This window comes from Saccopteryx leptura, chromosome X (genome assembly GCF_036850995.1).
Source record: "Saccopteryx leptura isolate mSacLep1 chromosome X, mSacLep1_pri_phased_curated, whole genome shotgun sequence".
NCBI lineage: Eukaryota > Metazoa > Chordata > Mammalia > Chiroptera > Emballonuridae > Saccopteryx > Saccopteryx leptura.
Genome location: NC_089516.1, coordinates 3894171 through 3912422, shown reverse-complemented (window position 1 = coordinate 3912422; position 18252 = coordinate 3894171). Strand labels below are relative to the sequence as shown.

General features: G+C 50.9%; 1 protein-coding gene across 1 annotated transcript in view; it reads right to left on the bottom strand.

Annotated features, from left to right (window-relative positions):
• Positions 1-18252, bottom strand: part of SHROOM2 (shroom family member 2) — a 132049-nt gene that overhangs the window by 44610 nt on the left and 69187 nt on the right. The window contains exons 3-4 of the mRNA XM_066357621.1: positions 6484-6615; positions 525-2850 (exon numbers count right to left, since the gene is read on the bottom strand). Coding sequence (XP_066213718.1) covers positions 525-2850; positions 6484-6615 — 2458 coding nt within the window. The remainder of the gene's footprint in view (positions 1-524; positions 2851-6483; positions 6616-18252) is intronic.

Genomic DNA, 18252 nt, shown 5'->3' with positions numbered 1-18252 from the left:
AAAAAAAAAAAAACTGTGGTAGTGTAATTAATGTATTGCATTTTAATTGCATTTGCCTCAGAACAAGCTTTTAAAATATTTGCAATAAACAAAAAGTAAAAGAAAGAATATGAAAAAGAAGAAACACTAAAAACATTAAACAATATCAATGTGGCTGAATGAAAAGTGGCTATTATACAATGTGTCTCAACCCTTTACGTAAAACACTATTTCAGATGACCACTTCCCTTTCTCTACAGGTTCCCAGAGTACCCTGCTGGGAGTCAGGGACAAGCTAATGGGAGAGACAGGTGAAGCAAGAGATGACGATGACAGGGGGGTGGGAATTCAAGGTGTGAGCAAAGCTGGGCACTGCTCCTTCTGTCCCCAGATCCTTCTCACACAGCGGACGGTGGAACAGGCCCCAATGGCTGCCCACAAGTCATGCTGACACTGGGCCAGGACACTTGGGAGTGTCCTCTATGAGCCTTAAGACAGCGGTCAGGGGATGGCCATGGCCTCACCCCACCCAGTGCGATGCTCACCTGTTTGTAGAGGTCTGTGGAGGGCGAGGAACGGGACCGCTCGTGAACGTACTGCAACCTCTCCTGTTGGTCCAGACCCGTGTCCAGGATGTCGTCAGCGGAGTGGTACCTCCCAGAGCCCCTGGCTTCCGGGCCTTTCCTCTGTTTCCTCCAAGAGGCTTGATATTCTGCAAAGGTTCCGAGCCTCTGTGGCGGTTCCGATTTCCCTGTCTTTCCCGCTTTCCTGGGAGCTCCATCGTTGTCCCCAAAGGAGGCGGTGCAAGCCCTCTCCTGGGGCTGGGTGCCTTGGTCCCTGGGACGCACTGGCTTCTCCTTCGGGACTCCGGGGAGCGGCCTTGGTCCTGGCCTCTGTGGAACCAGCCTGCTGGTCTCCTCGAAAAACTTCCACCTGTCAGCAAACGTCCCCACTGTGTCCTCGGGGTGTGGGCGGGGCTGGCGGTCCCCGGAGAGCCCCACCTCGTTCATCTTCTCTGGCTCAGAGTACGACTTCAGTTTCTGCTCCACAGTGAACCGTTTCCGGCCCCCGATGCGCACCACATGCGGCGCACCACCCCCGGACGAGGGCAGCCTGGCCGGGCCCGCCTCCCAGCAGCGCACAGCAGTGTCTGGATCTGGGCGGTGGTCCCCGATCCTGGGTTCTGCTGACTCCGCACAACAGTCTGCGGGGCCAGGGTCCAAGTCACGGCGCTTAAACGACGTGGCCCTCAGCACACGCGCTTGGGCTTCCTTCAGGTGGTCCTTGTAGGTGCCCAGGAAAGAGGCCTCCGGGGCAGCAGCCTTGAGCACCATGCGCCAGCCGCGGGCTTCCACCTCGGCCGTGTCGGGCACAGCCAGCGCTGCGGTGCTGCGGCTCTTCTGAAGCTTGGCCCGCCGTGACTGGATCTCATTGCGCAGCGTGGTGGCGAACCGGTCACTTCTCCTCACGGGTTTGCCTGCCTCCTCCTGCGCGTCCTCGGGCTGCTGGGTCCCCTCCTGGGTCAGCGAGTGTAACAGGGGCGTTCTTTGCGCGGAGATCTTGCTGCCTTCCCCGTTGGCCCACTGGAAGGAACCAGCGACTTTCTTTCCACTGGCTCTGTTGCCTTGGCTGGCTCGCTGTGGCTCTGCCATTCCCGGGGAGGGACCCCCCATGCCTCTGTCCCCTGCGTCACCCCTCTCCTCATTCTGGGCATCCGGGGCCTCCTCGTGTTGAGGGAGGGGACAGCGGGGTTTCTGGCCTGCAGGGTGTGTGGCCGGACCGTTGGAGGCACCCAGAGGCGAGGCACAACGCCAGTAGTCCTCATGGAGCTGTGACACCCCAGCGCTTCCCTGAAGGCCCCGCCTTGTGTCCCCCTTCCGGTCAGCAGCACTGGGCCACCTGGCCTGAGGGGGACCCTCATCCTGGAAGCGGTGGGCAGGAGGCTCTTGACGGACCCCGCGAGGCTGCTCCCTGGGCAACACAGTGGCCCTCGGGGCCTCGTGGAAGAAGGGGCTCTCGTCACTGTACTGGCGCGGGTGCTGACACCCATAGGAGGATGGTGAAAAACGCACGTCTGTGCTGGACAGAGAGGCCTGGAGCTGGCTGGGGGCCCCGTAGTTGGAGGGCAGCCACCCGCAGTCCGGCTGCGCACCAGCTGCACAGCCTGAATTCTCGGGTCTCCTCCCGTCCCCACGGCGCACCAGCCTCCGTGGCTGATCAGTGGGCTCTGGTCTCCAGTCGCCGCGCTGCTGAACCCGCGTCAGGCCCGGAAAGTGCGCTGTGGTGGCCACCTCTGAGAACGGTGGGCCCTGGGCCTTCTCGTGGCTCTTGGTGGCTGCGAAGCTATCGCTGCGCAAAGGGGGCGGCGGTGGGGGCGGGGAAGAAGGTGCTTTTTTCTTATCCGGAACGTGCCAGACGGGCCCGAAACTGGACCTCCCGGAAGGGGCCAGCTTGGGCTCAGGCCCGTCCTCTGGCCTGGGGCTCTTGCTGCTGTCACAGGGGACCCTGAGCGGGAGGTACCCAAGCCTCTCCTCCGGGCCTAGAGGGTCCTGCCGGCTGCCGCCCGGACGAGAGGCCTCCCACAGGCCCACTTTGTAGAGGATGTTGTCCGTGGATGAGGCCTCAGCCTTGGGCAAGGTGTGGTCAGGTGTGCTGGAGCTGGTGGAAAACGAGCCGTAGGCGGAGTCCCGCTTGCTGGGGCCACCCAGGTGGTCGATGCTGCTGTTGGACTTGGCAGCAGAGAGGCGTCCGGAGGGGTAGGGTTGGGAGGAGTGGTCCAGGCTGTCCACGCTGCCCAGGGAGCTGAAGTGGTCCGAGGTACGCTGCAGGTTTGTCTGCTCCCAGGCGCCCAACAGGTCCTGGGAAGAGGAACTGGGAAAAAGAAGCAGCACAGGGACAGCTTGAGTTAGAATCGAGTCACTGCAAGGAGTCTCTACTGTAGCAGGAGGAACGCAGCTGGCCCTACAAGGAAACGTGATGATTTCCAGGGACAATGACTCTTCCCGGAACTGGATCATCAGACCTGAATTGTGACTGCAGCACATCTAGATTATGGCATTTCAAGGAGACTGGGGGTATAGACACTTTCCAATGCTAGCGGCCCGCTCTCACCCTATACCCACAGGTCACAGCGCCCCCAGCAGGGAATGCCTGAGTGAACATGCCCACTACTGATCACTCAAAAAGGACAGGGGCTGACAAACTGAAGCCCCTGAGCTAAAAATGGGGGTTTGTTTTTTTAGGTGAAAGGAGGGGAGACAATGAGACAGACTTTTGCATATGCCCCTACCCAGATCCATTCCACAACCCCCCTGACTGGGGACTATGCTCGAATCAGCCGAGCTATCCTCAGTGCCTGAGGCGGGGAAGACAGAGAGAAGGGGGCGAGGGGAGGGAGAAGCAGATGGTTGCTTCTCATGTGTGCCCTGGCCAGGAATGGAACCCAGAACATCCATACACTGGGCCGAGGCTCTATCCACTGAACCAGACTGCCAGGGCCTAAAAATGGTTTTCATTTACTTATTTATTTTATCTTTTGCTGTTAACTACTTATTCACACAACACTCACTTGAAAAAGATACTTTGTATTTAAAAAAAACCTTTTGCTGGTTTATGCAACTTCTACTTTTATAACTGAAGACGTATTAGGCAGCAGGCAGAATAAAGCATTTTTTCAATTTTTTTCCATTCTAAATTTGTTGTAAGAAATATGATCTTGAAACTTCCTGAATATCAAAATTGCTAGCTCCTGGTTAAAACTGATTAGAAAACAGCAGAATTAATAGGGATATGGAAGAAAAGGGGACAGATAGAATTAGGCTTTATTCATTTATGAATTAGTTGGATGTCCTGAAAACATATCTTCTACTCTCTGGGTCTGTTTCCTCACCTTTAAGATAAAACTGGCTTGCTATATATAATATATAATTAATTCCAAGACTTTGAATTTTCAAACACCATGATTCAAACCCAGTGCTCTCTGACACCCACATGGGACTGTGTAGTTTCTGAATAAAACCTAAGAGGGGTGAGTAAGCAGTGAAATGGTCTGGACCCAAATTACTCAGACCAAAGTTGAAGAATCTCAGGGTTGTAGATTGCCCTAGCCCTCACATGTTCTTTGTAATTATTTTCTTCCAACATTCTGCAAAGTTCAAGTGCTGAGGATGTAAGTGAGAGTTGGCAGGTTGATAGGGAAGAGACACAAGGAGATTTTTTAATGGCTTTTGGGTGGAGTATAGAATCAAAAGAATAATATTTCACAACCCATGAAAATAATATGACGTTCAAACCCCAGTGTTCACAAACCAACTTTGATGGGAATAGGCAGGGCCACTTGTTTACAGAGTTTGGGGCTGCTTTTAAGCTATAAGTGAGTGGCTACTGAGCCTGAAGTATATATCAAAACTCTGCCCCTGGACACCAGTGGTTTTCAACCGCTGGTCCACGGACCAGTGCTGGTCCACCAGAAATGCTACCTGAATGCTCAAAATGCAGGTTCCTATCTTGGATAGGGTCTAAGAGGAAGAAACAAAAAAAAATTAGGTGTATTACAAACAGGGTGATACATGGTTAAATCAGGAATTAATTCTTCTGTTAGGTCTTAACAGTGTTGCTATAAGTGTGCCTGACAGCACTTGAAGGTGAAACTATGTATCCAAGCATGTGAAATGCTTTCATTAAAGTTCAACAGAGCTACAACACTCACCCTTTAAGGTTAAAACAAAACAAAACAAAAACACCTATGGCTATTTGAGGTTTTGGCAGAATGAGGATGAAAAAGAACACGGTGTGGTCAGGACAAGGACGTGGCAGTGAATTGGCTAAGTCGTCTGAGGGAGGAAGGGTTAGGTGTTCCGCCCTTTCCTGTGAGGACAGACTAGGCACCCTTCAGATACGGGGCACGTTTCTCTCATCCTCTCACCGACATTCCCTAGGTGATTTTTTCATTAGATCCTTAGTCCAGGGAGATATAATGTTTAAGGACCATTTCCACACAGATGTGGGCGGCATATCTGTTTTTTTAATCAAGAAACTGCCACATGGGCTTAATGGAGATCCTATTACATTCAGTTCAATAATGAAATAAAAGGCCTGCTTTTCACTGACGTTTATCACTCAGTTGACAATCTGCAGTTTTTCGAATACCCTGGGCTCCCATCACCACCATCCCTTGTCACTTTAAACAGTTAATGCTGTATTTGACATGTATTGCCTTCACCTCACATGAGTACTTTGCGATTCTGCAGGAGACTGAGTACTATCAGCCAGAAATTGATTTTGACATGGCTACATTAGCCCCAAATACACTGACATACAGGCACAAACAGCCTAACACAGATACCCATGCACACTCACACATGCATGCACACACATGTGAAAACAGATGCGTACACACAGATACAAGTGTATGCATAGATATGCATACACACTCACATGTGCATAAAAAATGCACACAGATACACATGCATTCACATATGCACATAAATGTGCACACATGCACCGACATGCATGCACAACCATGTACATGCAGATACATGTTTGTACGGGTGTGTGTGCACACATGCATGTGTAAACAAATGCACACATAGACACACATGCACATATGTTCAAACAGGTACATACACATAAGTGGACACAAATACATAGACATTCAAGCACACAGGTACACATGTATGCACATGCACACATAGATATACATGCATATACACATGCACACACATAAAAGCCACCCTATTTGCTATTGCCATCACTGTCATCCTTCTGACAGGACACTAGTGAGGATGTTGGCCACTGACCTAGGGTGACAGGTCAGTGTCCTATGACTAACAAGAGCCTCCCCAAGCCAACCCCACCATGGTGCTGGCACATGCTCACCTGGCATTAGCCCTCCTGGACCTGAGATGTGGGTTCCAGGTCAGCCGGGCCGACCAGCACTTCCTCTTCCACCGACCCACAGCGCCCATGTCCTCTGTCTCACACTCGGTGGAGGATCACTGGTGGGCTCAAGGCAAGCTGCCACCCAGGCGTGAGGACTATGAAGCCCCTGGTGTCCTTACCCCCCCCCCCCCACACACACACAACAGCACCTGGGGAGCTGTTGCAAAGGATACCTGCCCAACCCATGTGGCTCTGGCCTCGCCATCTGCGTGTAAACATCTCAAAAGAAGAAGGGTGTGGCTGTGGGCACACAGGAGCCCATAACTACCCCCTCAGCTGCCCAACAAGATTCAGCCCAGGCTCTTGGCAGGCCCGTTAAACAGCACAACCAGAAAAGCAAACTGTTTGTCTTCTTGGCGCTCTGGCTTTTGTTTGCAGGTCTGCACACCTGTCTGCACAGTGGACAGCTCTCGAGAAGCCTCCCAGCCATGGCGTGATCCTGGCCTTTCTCATCAGAAAATCAAAACCATTCTGAAGTCAAGGAAGGCACTGTCACAACAGGGCTGGCAAGTCAGGAGTGTGTGCAGATGTGAAACTTTCCACCCGAGTGGGGAGCATGCCTACCTCACGTGGTGTCGGCCGTGCCAAGATGGGCCGGCGCCGGCGGATGGCAGCTGACAGGTGGCAGTCTCGGGGTGGCTGTCGGAGAACTTGGTGGCATGCCAGGAGTGAGGTCTCCAGCTCAGCTCATTCCTTCTGGAAAAGAAGCAGACGACTCAGGCTGGAAAGAGGTCATAGCCCCTCCTGCATATTTGCAGCATGGCTTCCGGTGGCCTCCCACTGTTCCTGCACAATGACACTCTTCTTCTGTGTTTGTTCCCAGAGGGCTTACCCCATACAGAGGGCCCATCACAGGCCTCAGAACGTGAGCCAGCCCCTTAGTCTTCAAAATGCATTCCAGCTGAGCACACCTTGCCCTCCCCGCCCACGCTCAGACAGACCACAGACAGAACCTTCTGTCTTTCCTGTCTGGTACAGCCTTACACAGGCCCTCGGTCTCCTTGGCAAGCAGGCGCTGAGCTGGACATGAGCTCAGCGAGTCCCCAGCTTGGCTGACTCACAGCTCAGACTGCTTCTCTCTGTTTGTTTACTTGCTTAAGTAAACACAGCTATGTCGTAGTTAACTGAGACTAGCAGGCATGCATGCCTCGGGCCTCTCAGAGTGTCTGTGGTGTCAAGTATGGGTCCTCGTAGTGTGACTCATGATGCCCACGTCCAGTGGGCCCAGCCCAGGGCTTCTGAACATGGTTGGAGCGTTCCTCAGATCCCACTATGCCATCCCTACCATCCCATGGGTGGTCTAGTAGTTTTCTGGCCACACTTGCCCAGGAGTGACAGGTGTGCCCAGGTGGAAATCCCTCCAGGCACCTCTGGCACTTGCCGGCCTTTAGTTTAGGACAGCATGAGCCTCATGGTGGATGGCTGACAGCGCAAGAAAGCAGCCTCCATTCAGCTCTTTGGATACTAAGGGAGATCAAACACTCCCGAGCAGGCAAAAGGATTATGGAATGTTATGCAATAAAGAATACTAAGGAGCTTGATCAGGTGGTGGCACAGTAGATACAGTGTTAGCCTGAGACGTTGAGGACCCAGGTTCAAAACCCAAGGTTGCTGGCTTGAACGTGGGCTCACCAGCTTGAACACGGGGTTGCCAGCTTGAGCGTGGGACATGACCCCAAGGTCGCTGGCTTGAGCAAGGGGTCACTGGCTCGGATAGAGCCCTCTGGTCAAGGCACACATGAGAAAGTAATCAATGAACAACTAAAGTGCCTCAACTACAGTTGATGCTTCTCATTCTCATCTCTCTCCCTTCTTGTCTGTCTGTCCACCTCTGTCTCTTATTCTCCTTCACTTAAAAAAAAGAAAAACCAAAGCACATTTATAACATAAAGCACCTGACAGCTCCGATTACTACCAAGGAAGAATTGCATGGATGACCACGGGTGGCACATGTAGACTTTCTGACCATTTCTAGGAACTAAAGCCTAAAATGGACAAACTCATTACCCCACGGAAGGCCACGGATCTGGCAGACCCAGACTGTACCTCATGGAGTGTCTCAAGATCTTCGTCAGGAAGGTCCTGGCCACATGGATCTCATTTTCCGAAGGCTTTCTCTGTGCTACTATCTCCACCACTCCTCTCATCTTCCTTGAGAGTGAATGACGGAGGGGAATCGTCGGCAACAGATTGACACAGAAGGCAAAGACAAAAAGACAGCTCAGAAGAGAAAATGCCAAGCAGTCTGTGGCAGCAGGTCACCCTGTCACTGGAAATGCCACGCTGCACGTAGGGCTGTGGCCACTGGACTCGTGCTCCCCGGGAACATGCTTGTCTTTTTTACAGAAACAGAACACGCAGCTCCAGGTCTCTGTTTCAAGAAGACCTGGTCAGCAGTCACAGTACTAATCAGGGCCATTTCTTTCAAAAAGGACAAACAAATGAAACCCTGCCAGAAAGGGTTACACCTACAAGCTACAACCGAGGATGTCACAGCCACAGAGGACAGTGAAATCTTCCTAAAACACACGTGCATTGTCAAGTGCTCTGGATTTCCTAGTGCACAACGAACACACTCGGGGGTCAGAAAGGCTTCGGCTGGTGTGTCTGCAAGAAACTCTGAGGCCCAAAGTGGCTGGAAAAACGAAGATAAGAGATGTAAAGCAGCCCTGGCCAGATAGCTCGGTTGGTTAGAGCATCATCCCAAAATGCAGAGGCTGCTGGTTCAATCCCCAGTAAGGGCACGTAAAGGAACAGATCGATGTCTTGTCTCTCTCTCTCTCTCTCCCCTCTTAGATAAAATCAATAAGAAAAAAATTTAAAGAGAGAGAGAGACCGAAGACCAGTCGGCACCTGCGTGGTCAGTCACAATCCTGTGACAACACTGGACAGGAAAGCTCTGGGGGCAGAGCACTGGTGCCACCTAGGGTTCTCATACACTCATCGTCCCTTCGGCTCTTTTCACACCCGCAGACACAGAAGAAATGACAAGAGCAGTTTTATTTATGTCAACAAGATGCTGGTGTTTCTTCCCACACACAAAAACACACTAGGGTGGCTTGAAGCCACCCGTCCCTGGAATCGTGGGGGCCACGAGACGTGCCAGCACAGGGGACAGAGCACCCTGCCATGAGGGCCTGGGGGACCAGCGCCGTGCCAGGCCATGCTCGCAAGGGGTGAGACCACCCTTGCCACCTCACAGAAGTAAACAGACGCAGCCAGCTGATGTCACAAGCCTCCAGCCTCATCTGAACCATGCGTTCAGGTGGGAGGTCCGTCTGGTCAGGCCAGGCCACGCCAGCCAGGAGACATGCCCCGTGGGGACTATCAGACAGGAATAAATGAAAGAAAGGGCTGCTCCAGAGGGTGAATGGAAAGGGCAGGGAGCTGGGGAACCTTACAGCCCAGAGGGCAGCCCGGAAGAAGCAAGGTAACCAACGACAGTAGGGCCGACCCCTCCCTTGCACGAACCCCACAGCAGCAACAGGGCTAAGTCCACAGTCACGCCCACTCTCAAGAGGAACCACAGTACCCTGCTCAACCCAAGGTCTAGGTGAGAGTCTTTCCATTCAAACGGCTACTGATGCCCGTCAGTCTTAAAATCTATGCTTACTGTGGAAAAGAAGGAATGTTAAAAAATTAAGAGGCCAGTAAGAAGGCAAAGGAAAATCACCCATAACCTAAAGATAACTAGGAGCACCCTGGCCGGGTACTTTAGTTGGTTGGAGTGTCATCCCTATACACCAGGGTCATGGGTTCAATCCCCAATTGGGGCACATATAGGAATCAACCAATGAATGCATGGATGGGTGGAACAACAAATTGATGTTTCTCTCTCTCTCTCGCCCCTTTCTACTCTCTTTAAAATTAATAAAAAAGCTTTAAAAAAAGATAACCAGGACCACACCTCTGTGTATTTCTCTCTATGTTTTTAGACAGTGGCGAGCATGCCTCCTGCAGATATGGTGGGTCCCTTTCTTCCCACAGACTGAGGGTTTGGTGAGCACCCCCAGGCCATTGCCACTCCCCCAAAATATAACCTTTCATCAACACCAACATTGCATTCATCTAATTCCTGAAAAGCCATGCTACAAACTATGCATGTTAGGTTTTCTGGTACTCCAGATAAAGTTATTTATTCCGGTGAAGGTTTCCCGTGCAACCTTTCCCCACAAATCATACACCAAAATTCATGTAAATTTATTTCCGTTTCTAAAAACAATTTTAAGGGGATCAACTATATGGTGACAGAAGATTTAACATTAGATGGTGGGCACACAATGCAAAAATACTGATGATGTATCAGCATTGTACACTGGACACCTATGTAATTTTATTAACCAATGTCACCCCAAAAAATTGAATAAATGATGATTTTATAGCCTAGGGAGTCTTTTTTGTTGTTTCAAAAGGACAGGGTTTATGTCACAAATACAAAAAAATGTGAGGCTATCACTCAAAGTTAAGAACAAGATCTAAACATCAAAATTCCTTTTTAAAAAACAATCAGAGTAAAATGCTTCAATGAAGTATCTCTATTTACATAAAGGCAAGCATTCCCTCCTTCCCCTCAAAAAAAAAAAAAGGAAAATCCCATGACAGCTGAGGTGATTGTCCTAACCTTTTCCAATGAAGCCAACAGGCACAGACAGCCTCACCAAATGGACATCTGCCTTTAGTCGCCATGAACTTGGTGGTGGGTTGGTTGGTGGGGGGTGGGGCCTTGGTTCCCGAGCCCTGGTGGCCACTGATACCTGATTGATCACTCGGGGTATGCAAGCTTTCAGGCAATACTGGGCTTGGGGAAGCCTTCTGGGAAAACTGAGCCCACAGGGGGGCCTTGGGGAGAGAGGCGTGTGTCAGGGGAGCGGGAAAGCCCTTGGGGTAGGGGCTGTGCCCAGAGGCCCTGCAAATGCTCTGTGGTGAGTTCTGGGGGCAGCTGGGTCAAGCTCCAGGCGCAGGGAGATGCAGGGGAGGGCAGGGACGACTCTGCAAATGCCCTTTTACGCTTCACAGATGAAACAAACTCATGAAACTCACCACCCAACCAACAAGAAAGGCCCCTCGCTCACAGCCCACCCCTTCCTTCCCGTGCCTGCTCAGCCTCTGGAAGATGAAGCCCTAAGCGGCCCTCTGGTCTGTCTCTGCCGCCTGCAAGTCCACCCTGGCCAGCCCACGCTCACTCCAGAACCATCAGCTGCTCCCAGTTCCCCAGAAGGACACTCATGCTCCTGGGTCCAGGCATCTGGCCCCGGGGTTCTGAGAGTGCTCCTTGGGCGGGCACCGTGGGCATTACCTGGGCACGAGCTTGGGCGGCCTGTACGCTGGCACAAGCCTTACTGGTAATTCAGGTGCCAGCCCAGGCCTGAGAAGCACTGCTCTGGCCCAAGCCACCCCCGACCTCCACCTCCCCACACCCCCTTGTTGTTACGTCCCCTCTGCCATCCTGTCTGGGAGCCCTGGAATCACTGACACGGTCCTACCTGTATCTCGAACCTGGCCCAGCCTTCAACAACCAGCTGGAAGATCTTGTCCCCTGGAAAGACTGCTGAGGTCTGCGTGCCTTGTCCACCCTTCCACCAGGGTCCACGCCTGCCGGCCCACCCAGCAGGGGACTCCCAGAGTGCAGGACCCAATGGTGCGAACTGACCGCCTAGCTGGGGTGCCCCTCACTTGTGTTACATGCGTGTATAAAACACAGGCCAGGCCCTGGCCGGTGGCTCAGTGGTAGAGCGTAGGCCTGGCGTGTGGAAGTCCTGGGTTCGATTTCCGGCCAGAACACACAGGAGAAGCAACCATCTGCTTCTCCACCCCTCCCCCTTTCCTTCCTCTCTGTCTCTCTCTTCCCCTCCCGCAGCCAAGGCTCCATTGGAGCAAAGATGGCCTGGGCGCTGGGGATGGCTCCATGGCCTCTGCCTCAGGCGCTAGACTGGCTCTGGTCGCAACAGAGCGACGCCCCGGATGGGAAGAGCATCACCCCCTGGTGGGCGTGCCGGGTGGATCCCGGTCGGGCGCATGCGGGAGTCTGTCTGACTGCCTCCCCGTTTCCAGCTTCAGAAAAATACAAAAAAATCAAACAAACAAACAAAAGAAACACAGGCCAGAGAGTTCCCTAAACCAGTGAGAATTATTGGGGACCCATGAACGTAGGAGAATTATTCCGGAGACCTCGGAGGCAGAAATCACCCTGAGCATAAGTGACTGAGAATCCTGGGTCTCCAATCTTCATACAACATCAGGGCGGTTAGCTCTTTCACAGACCGGCAGGGAATTTCTGGCTGGGCGGGCAGTTGAAAACCACTGATATAAACTATTCTATAGCCTGACCTGTGGTGGCATATGGTGGCGCAGTGGATAAAGCGTCAACCTGCAATGCTGAGATCACCTGTTCAAAACCCTGGGCTTGCCCAGTCAAGAAACATGTGGGAACTGATGCTTCCTGCTCCTCCCTCCCCTGCTTTCTCTCTCTCTTCTATGTAGAATGAATAAATAAAATCTTAAAATAAATAATTCTATAGAATTAATATAAGAAAATGTCACTCCCCCCCACCGTCCCATGCACAGTGGGGACACTTCCACCGCAGAGTTCCTTCCCCAGTGGTGGTCAGACAATGGGATGCTGTGCGCGGTGATGTCGCACTTGAGAAAATCTACACCCCTGTGGGACTGGAGTCAAGCAGTTCCTGCCTTCACACGTGGGGAGAATTAAAGAAAGATAAAAATTCCCAAATGGCCTAAAGAGCGGAAACCGTTAGAAGACATCAAAGCTCGCTTCAAACAAGTGCCCGCTTCGGGGTTCTGCTCCACGAGGCTGCGCCCCTCACCTCCGCCCTAGCAAGGCCAAGTGCACGGCTCCCGTTGTGACCCCGCAATTCCTCCCGGGCGCTTGAGCAGAAAACACCGAAGGGCGGCGTCCCCATAATGAACCTGGGTAGAATTGGAGACGACTCAAAGCATTTAGGTGTTTGGGTTTTTTTCTGTCCACTTTTAGAACCTTCCTATCAAGAAACCTGTTCATGTAGAGGAAAAAAAAGAAGCCAAGACTCCCTCAGCAGCACCGCCAGCCCCAGACAGGCTCTGTCCAAACGGCCTGTGCTCACAGAGCAGAGCCCTAATTGTTTCATGGGCACAACACGCTTCCTGGCAATGTCTCAACAGAGCGGGTTGTTTGGCAAAGAAACTAGAACCGCTAGAATATGCAACCGTTAATACAACTAATTCTAAGTAGCCCTGGGGATTAGCGGCAGGGCTGATGAGACTGAGGTATAAGAACAGAGAAACAAAAATAAGCAGAATATTTTCTGTGTGGCTTCGCATAGTAGAAAAACCATCAATGGTTTTTCAATTTTGAAACTAAAGTTTATAAATATTGCCTGCTTGCCTTGCAATGAAAAAAAAAACCCATGATTTTTACAAGTGTCAACTTGACTTACGCTATGAAACACCTCACGTCATTCGAGTCATCCAGCTAAGCACTTAAGCCATCCGAGAAGTCTACTTCTGAACAGAAGCAACATCTCCCAAATTAAAACAATTCTGATCGACATGGTTTTCCTTCCTGATTTTAATAAAACTGATACCGCTCTCACCACAAGGAAAACATGAATAACTATGTGTGGTGACAGATGTTAACTAGACTTGTGGTTATCATTTTGCAATAGATACACATATCGAATCATTATGCTGTACACCTGGAACTAATAATACATGTCAATTATATCTCAATTAAAAAAAAAACAATAATGGAAAACAACCCAAACAAGTCAGGGTGTCTAGCCAGCATAGACCTCTAGTTCTACTTCATTCTAACAAGAAAATAGGCACAATAGCACCTAACTGGCCATAACCCCTAAAATGCTCAAAGTGGAAACTTTCCCCTGAAACTCAAACAACTGATCTCAGACCCAAAGCACCCAGTTTTGACAACACCCACCAGCATTCCCACTAAGACAGACACACCCTCCATCCAAGCAAACACTTTCTGCCCCTAGGAAGAGCCCTCAAAAGGGGACAGGCAGGGAGGAGGAACACAACCTGCAGATGTCCTAGTCATCCCTGTGGTCCGTTAAAACATCTACACAAGCTTGCTTCCGGAAACGTCAATGGTGGGTCCTACCCAGAGTTACCAGCTCAGGGCAGACCATAGAGCCAGGAGGATGAGACCAACCATAGCCCCGCACTGGCTTGGTGCAGAATTTGCTGCAGCTGAGTGATACCAGACACCAATGCGTGTTGTAAGAAGCGCACTCCCAGCAAGCCTGGCGGCTGTCACTAGATTTAAAACCCCCTTTCTTCAAATACATCACACTAGCCAGACAGTCTGCTTAACCCTCACCGCTCCAGCTAAGAACCTCCCTCCCCGGAGGTGTTAATCTGCTCCTGAATGCAGGCTTAGTAGCCTTAATCAGTCACACAAGGGTTTAAGGCAGCCAGCAAAGAGGCAGGAAACAACATGAACCAACCCTATCCATAATTCAGCCCTGCTGGTCCCACACCAGCTGGTTCAGGCTTAAGGTTTATGACGTGGTGGCTGGCATACTGTGGTATAAACAAAACTAACTTCATCGCATACATTCAGAAGATAGGCTGAAATAGTCATTACAAGCTCTCAAAAATAACCTATGGCACGATAGTAAAACAATTTCCCCAAGGCATTGCAAATCACCTCCTTTGCAGGAGCTGAACTTACAGTAATTTGCCTCCGAGGGACCTGAGAAAAGTAGTGGCAGTGGGCCAGGGGAAGAGGACAGTGACAGCCCTGGGCACCGAGTATACAGCCAGGTGGCCCTCTCACATGTCCCCGACAAGGGGCTCACCCACTGCGCCATACTAATCCGGAAAATGACACAGGTGACCCAGTTCCTGGTCTTAACCTTTTCCAAGCACCGTGGCTTCAGGCAGTGATAGAACCACCAGGGAGAAGGGCCGGGCTGTCTGTGACAATACCAGCCCCTCCCCACTCCAGAACTGCCCACCGGGGTCTCCAGGGTGTAGCCTGGCACAGACACCCAGGAAAAAGTGCCGATGACAACTGGAGAGAGACAAAGGAAAGGTTTCCACACGCGCCCTGAACTTTCTTGTGAGGAGTGGTTCCTTGGCCAAGCAGAGAGGAACCCACAAAGTACCTGGCGGGAAGGGCGAGGCACAAACTTCCTGCTCAGCCTCTCCTACGGGACTGACAGGTGCTCACTGGGCTGACAGGTGCTCAAACACCTGGGCAGAAGTCCCTGCCCCTCGACGCCTCACTGGTCTCGAACGCCGCCTGGCCATCCTGACAGGGAACATATGTGCAGTGGGTGGGAGCTACGATTACAGTTCTTGGTTACAGCCCACACCACTCTGGGATCGAGGAAGCGCCTGTGCTCATCTGTCTGGGGAGGAAACTTCACTGGGGAGAGATAGGGATCCTGTGCCTCCCCAAGCCTGGCTTCCAAACGATGACAAGATACGTGCTGCCACCCAGGCCTCATGAAACAAGATGCCACAGCTTTGCAGAGCCGGCCACCGCAACCCTACCCTGGCTGCGCGGGGCCCTGCTCACCACGAACTCTGAAATCAAGCCTACCTGCAGAACAGAAACCGCTGCAGCTGTCGTGGGCAGGAGGGGTCCATCCGTGAACTAGGATTTCCATTTTGTTTACAAAACCGTGTATGTGTGTGTTTAATTGATTAATTTGAGAGAGAGAGAGAGAGAGAGAAAGAGAGAGAGAAACACCAATTTGTTGTTCCACTTATTTATGCATTCACTGGTTCTCCCAGATTGGAGATCAAACCCACAACCGGAATGTGTATTTTTTTTTTTTTTTTTTTTTCTGAAGCTGGAAACGGGGAGAGACAGTCAGACAGACTCCCGCATGTGCCTGACCGGGATCCACCCGGCACACCCACCAGGGGCGACGCTCTGCCCACCAGGGGGCGATGCTCTGCCCCTCCGGGGCGTTGCTCTGCCGCAACCAGAGCCACTCTAGCGCCTGGGGCAGAGGCCAAGGAGCCATCCCCAGCAACCGGGCCATCTTTGCTCCAATGGAGCCTTGGCTGCGGGAGGGGAAGAGAGAGACAGAGAGGAAGGAGGGGGTGGGGGTGGAGAAGCAAATGGGCGCTTCTCCTATGTGCCCTGGCCGGGAATCGAACCCGGGTACCCCGCACGCCAGGCCGACGCTCTACCCCTGAGCCAACCGGCCAGGGGCCATGTATGTTTTATACTGAGGTGCACACACCCCTCTCCCTACAACAACCACACCTGCCCTGGCCGCCCTCACTGCTCAGGTCCAGAACCTGATTTCCATCTTCATCAGAAAGGTCCCCATTTCTGGGTTTTTTTTTTATTTTTAATTTTCTTTATTCATTTTTTTTATTAGAGAGAGAGAGAGAGAGAACAGGGGGAGGAGCTGGAAGCTTCAACTCCCATATGTGCCTTGACCAGGCAAGCCCAGGGTTTTGAACCGGTGACCTCGGTATTCCAGGTCGACACTTTATCCACTGCGCCACCACAGGTCAGGCAGAAAGGTCCCCATTTCTTAGGGCACCTGAGTTGGGCAGGGAGTTGAATCAGATTAAGCAAGGCTTGAGGACGCTCATTTATTATTTGGCCATCCTCTTGGGTAAGGAAATATGTGCTACTTTTGTGTTTGTGGCTCGGCTGAAGGATATTTCACACAGCACCTTTTTATAAAAGAGCCACTTTTTCAAAGAGTACATGACACATTTTGGAGCTTTACTTAAGATGTCAGAAATGCTAACTAATCTGCGAGTCGGAAGTCAGGTTAGTGAGTGGGGATCTGGGGATGGAGAAAGCGGAATGGTGACATTTAAGTAGAGATTTAAATTTAGACAGAAAAGGCATGTTAGTGATTTAAGAGGAACCACTTTGAAAGCACTCATCAGCCCTGGCCAGGTGGCTCAATGGATAAAGCGTTGTCACAGTGCACTGAGGTTGCAGGTTGGATCCCCGGTCAGGGCACATAGGAGAAGCACTCAATGAGTGCACAAGTAAATGGAACAACTAAGTGGAATGAGTTGAGGCTTCTCTCTTTCTCAATCAATGGAAAAAATTTTTAAAAAGAAAAAGACAGTCCTTGGGGCCTTTGCAAGAAGGAAGATGATAAAAGTTAGTTTAGACATTTACTGTCTTTACAATGTGTGCCCGAGGGGCTTCCGGCAGTAATTTGCTATATTCTGCATGCCAGCAACAGGTCCTAATATTAACTAATTAATCGGGTTGGACCATTTCCTTCCCATTTCTGAATGAAGCACCATTTCAGACCTTTTTCTACCAGGCAAAAAATAGTACCAAATATTATTTTAAATAAATACAGAATTATTTTTTAAAAACTTTAAACACCTAAGTGTGTTATTAGAAGTATTTGAACAAACTGGTTGGTATGCTTTTATATCTTGTTATACATATTACTGGAAATGCTCAAACTATCCAGGCCCGACAATCAGTCTCTATAGCCCTCACTATAAAGGAAGCCGCCTATGAGGAATGCAAAACGGAATCCACACAGTGGCTCCGTCACTCCTTCTGGGCAGACCTTGGAGCCCTTAAGGCCAAGACGCTGTGAGCGACTGCAGCAGCTCGGTCAGCCGCAGACCCTGGGGTCTTCTCCCCTCTTGCTGACCAATTCCCACAGCATCGAGTCTGTGCTCCAAAGAAATGCAGACGGTCTATTTCTATGTCCTAAGTATTCTCCTCTGGTCCAAAAGCAAGCTTCTAAACATATGGAGAAAATGCCCAACTTCACTCACAATGACAGAAACGCCCACTTAAACAACAAAGCCATCTTTTCACCTATCACATTCACGCAGAAAACCAAAGAAACTTCACAAAGAGTAAAAAGTCACACCGAGAGCCCACTGCAGCCTCACCCCAACATCCACCCCCTGAGAGTCATTCTTTTTGTCTTGACCACAGTGCGACGAAGAAACCTCCGGTGGGCACAGCCCAAAACACAGTGTGAGGACACACGGCCAGCTTATGGGGACCAAGCCTCCTGCTGGCTCCCAGGAGCACAGGCACCTCAAACCCTAAGGGCATCTCCTCTTTAACGATGCAAAGAGCTTGATATCTTTTGCTATTATAAAAGTAATACACTACTAAGTAGTAGAATTAAAAATGGTAAAGACAGTAAATTTGTTAGGTCTATTTCACCACAATTAAAAATTAAACAAAAAAATTTTTTTAAATGGGACTTATCTATAGATGTATATACAGTATGTGCTTCTCTCAGATGGACTTTAGACAGTATCTTTCCAAGCTAGTAAATGCTGACATGATTTGAAATGGCAGCCCTCAATAACATGGATGTCCCTCACTCACTTTGGTGTTTCCAT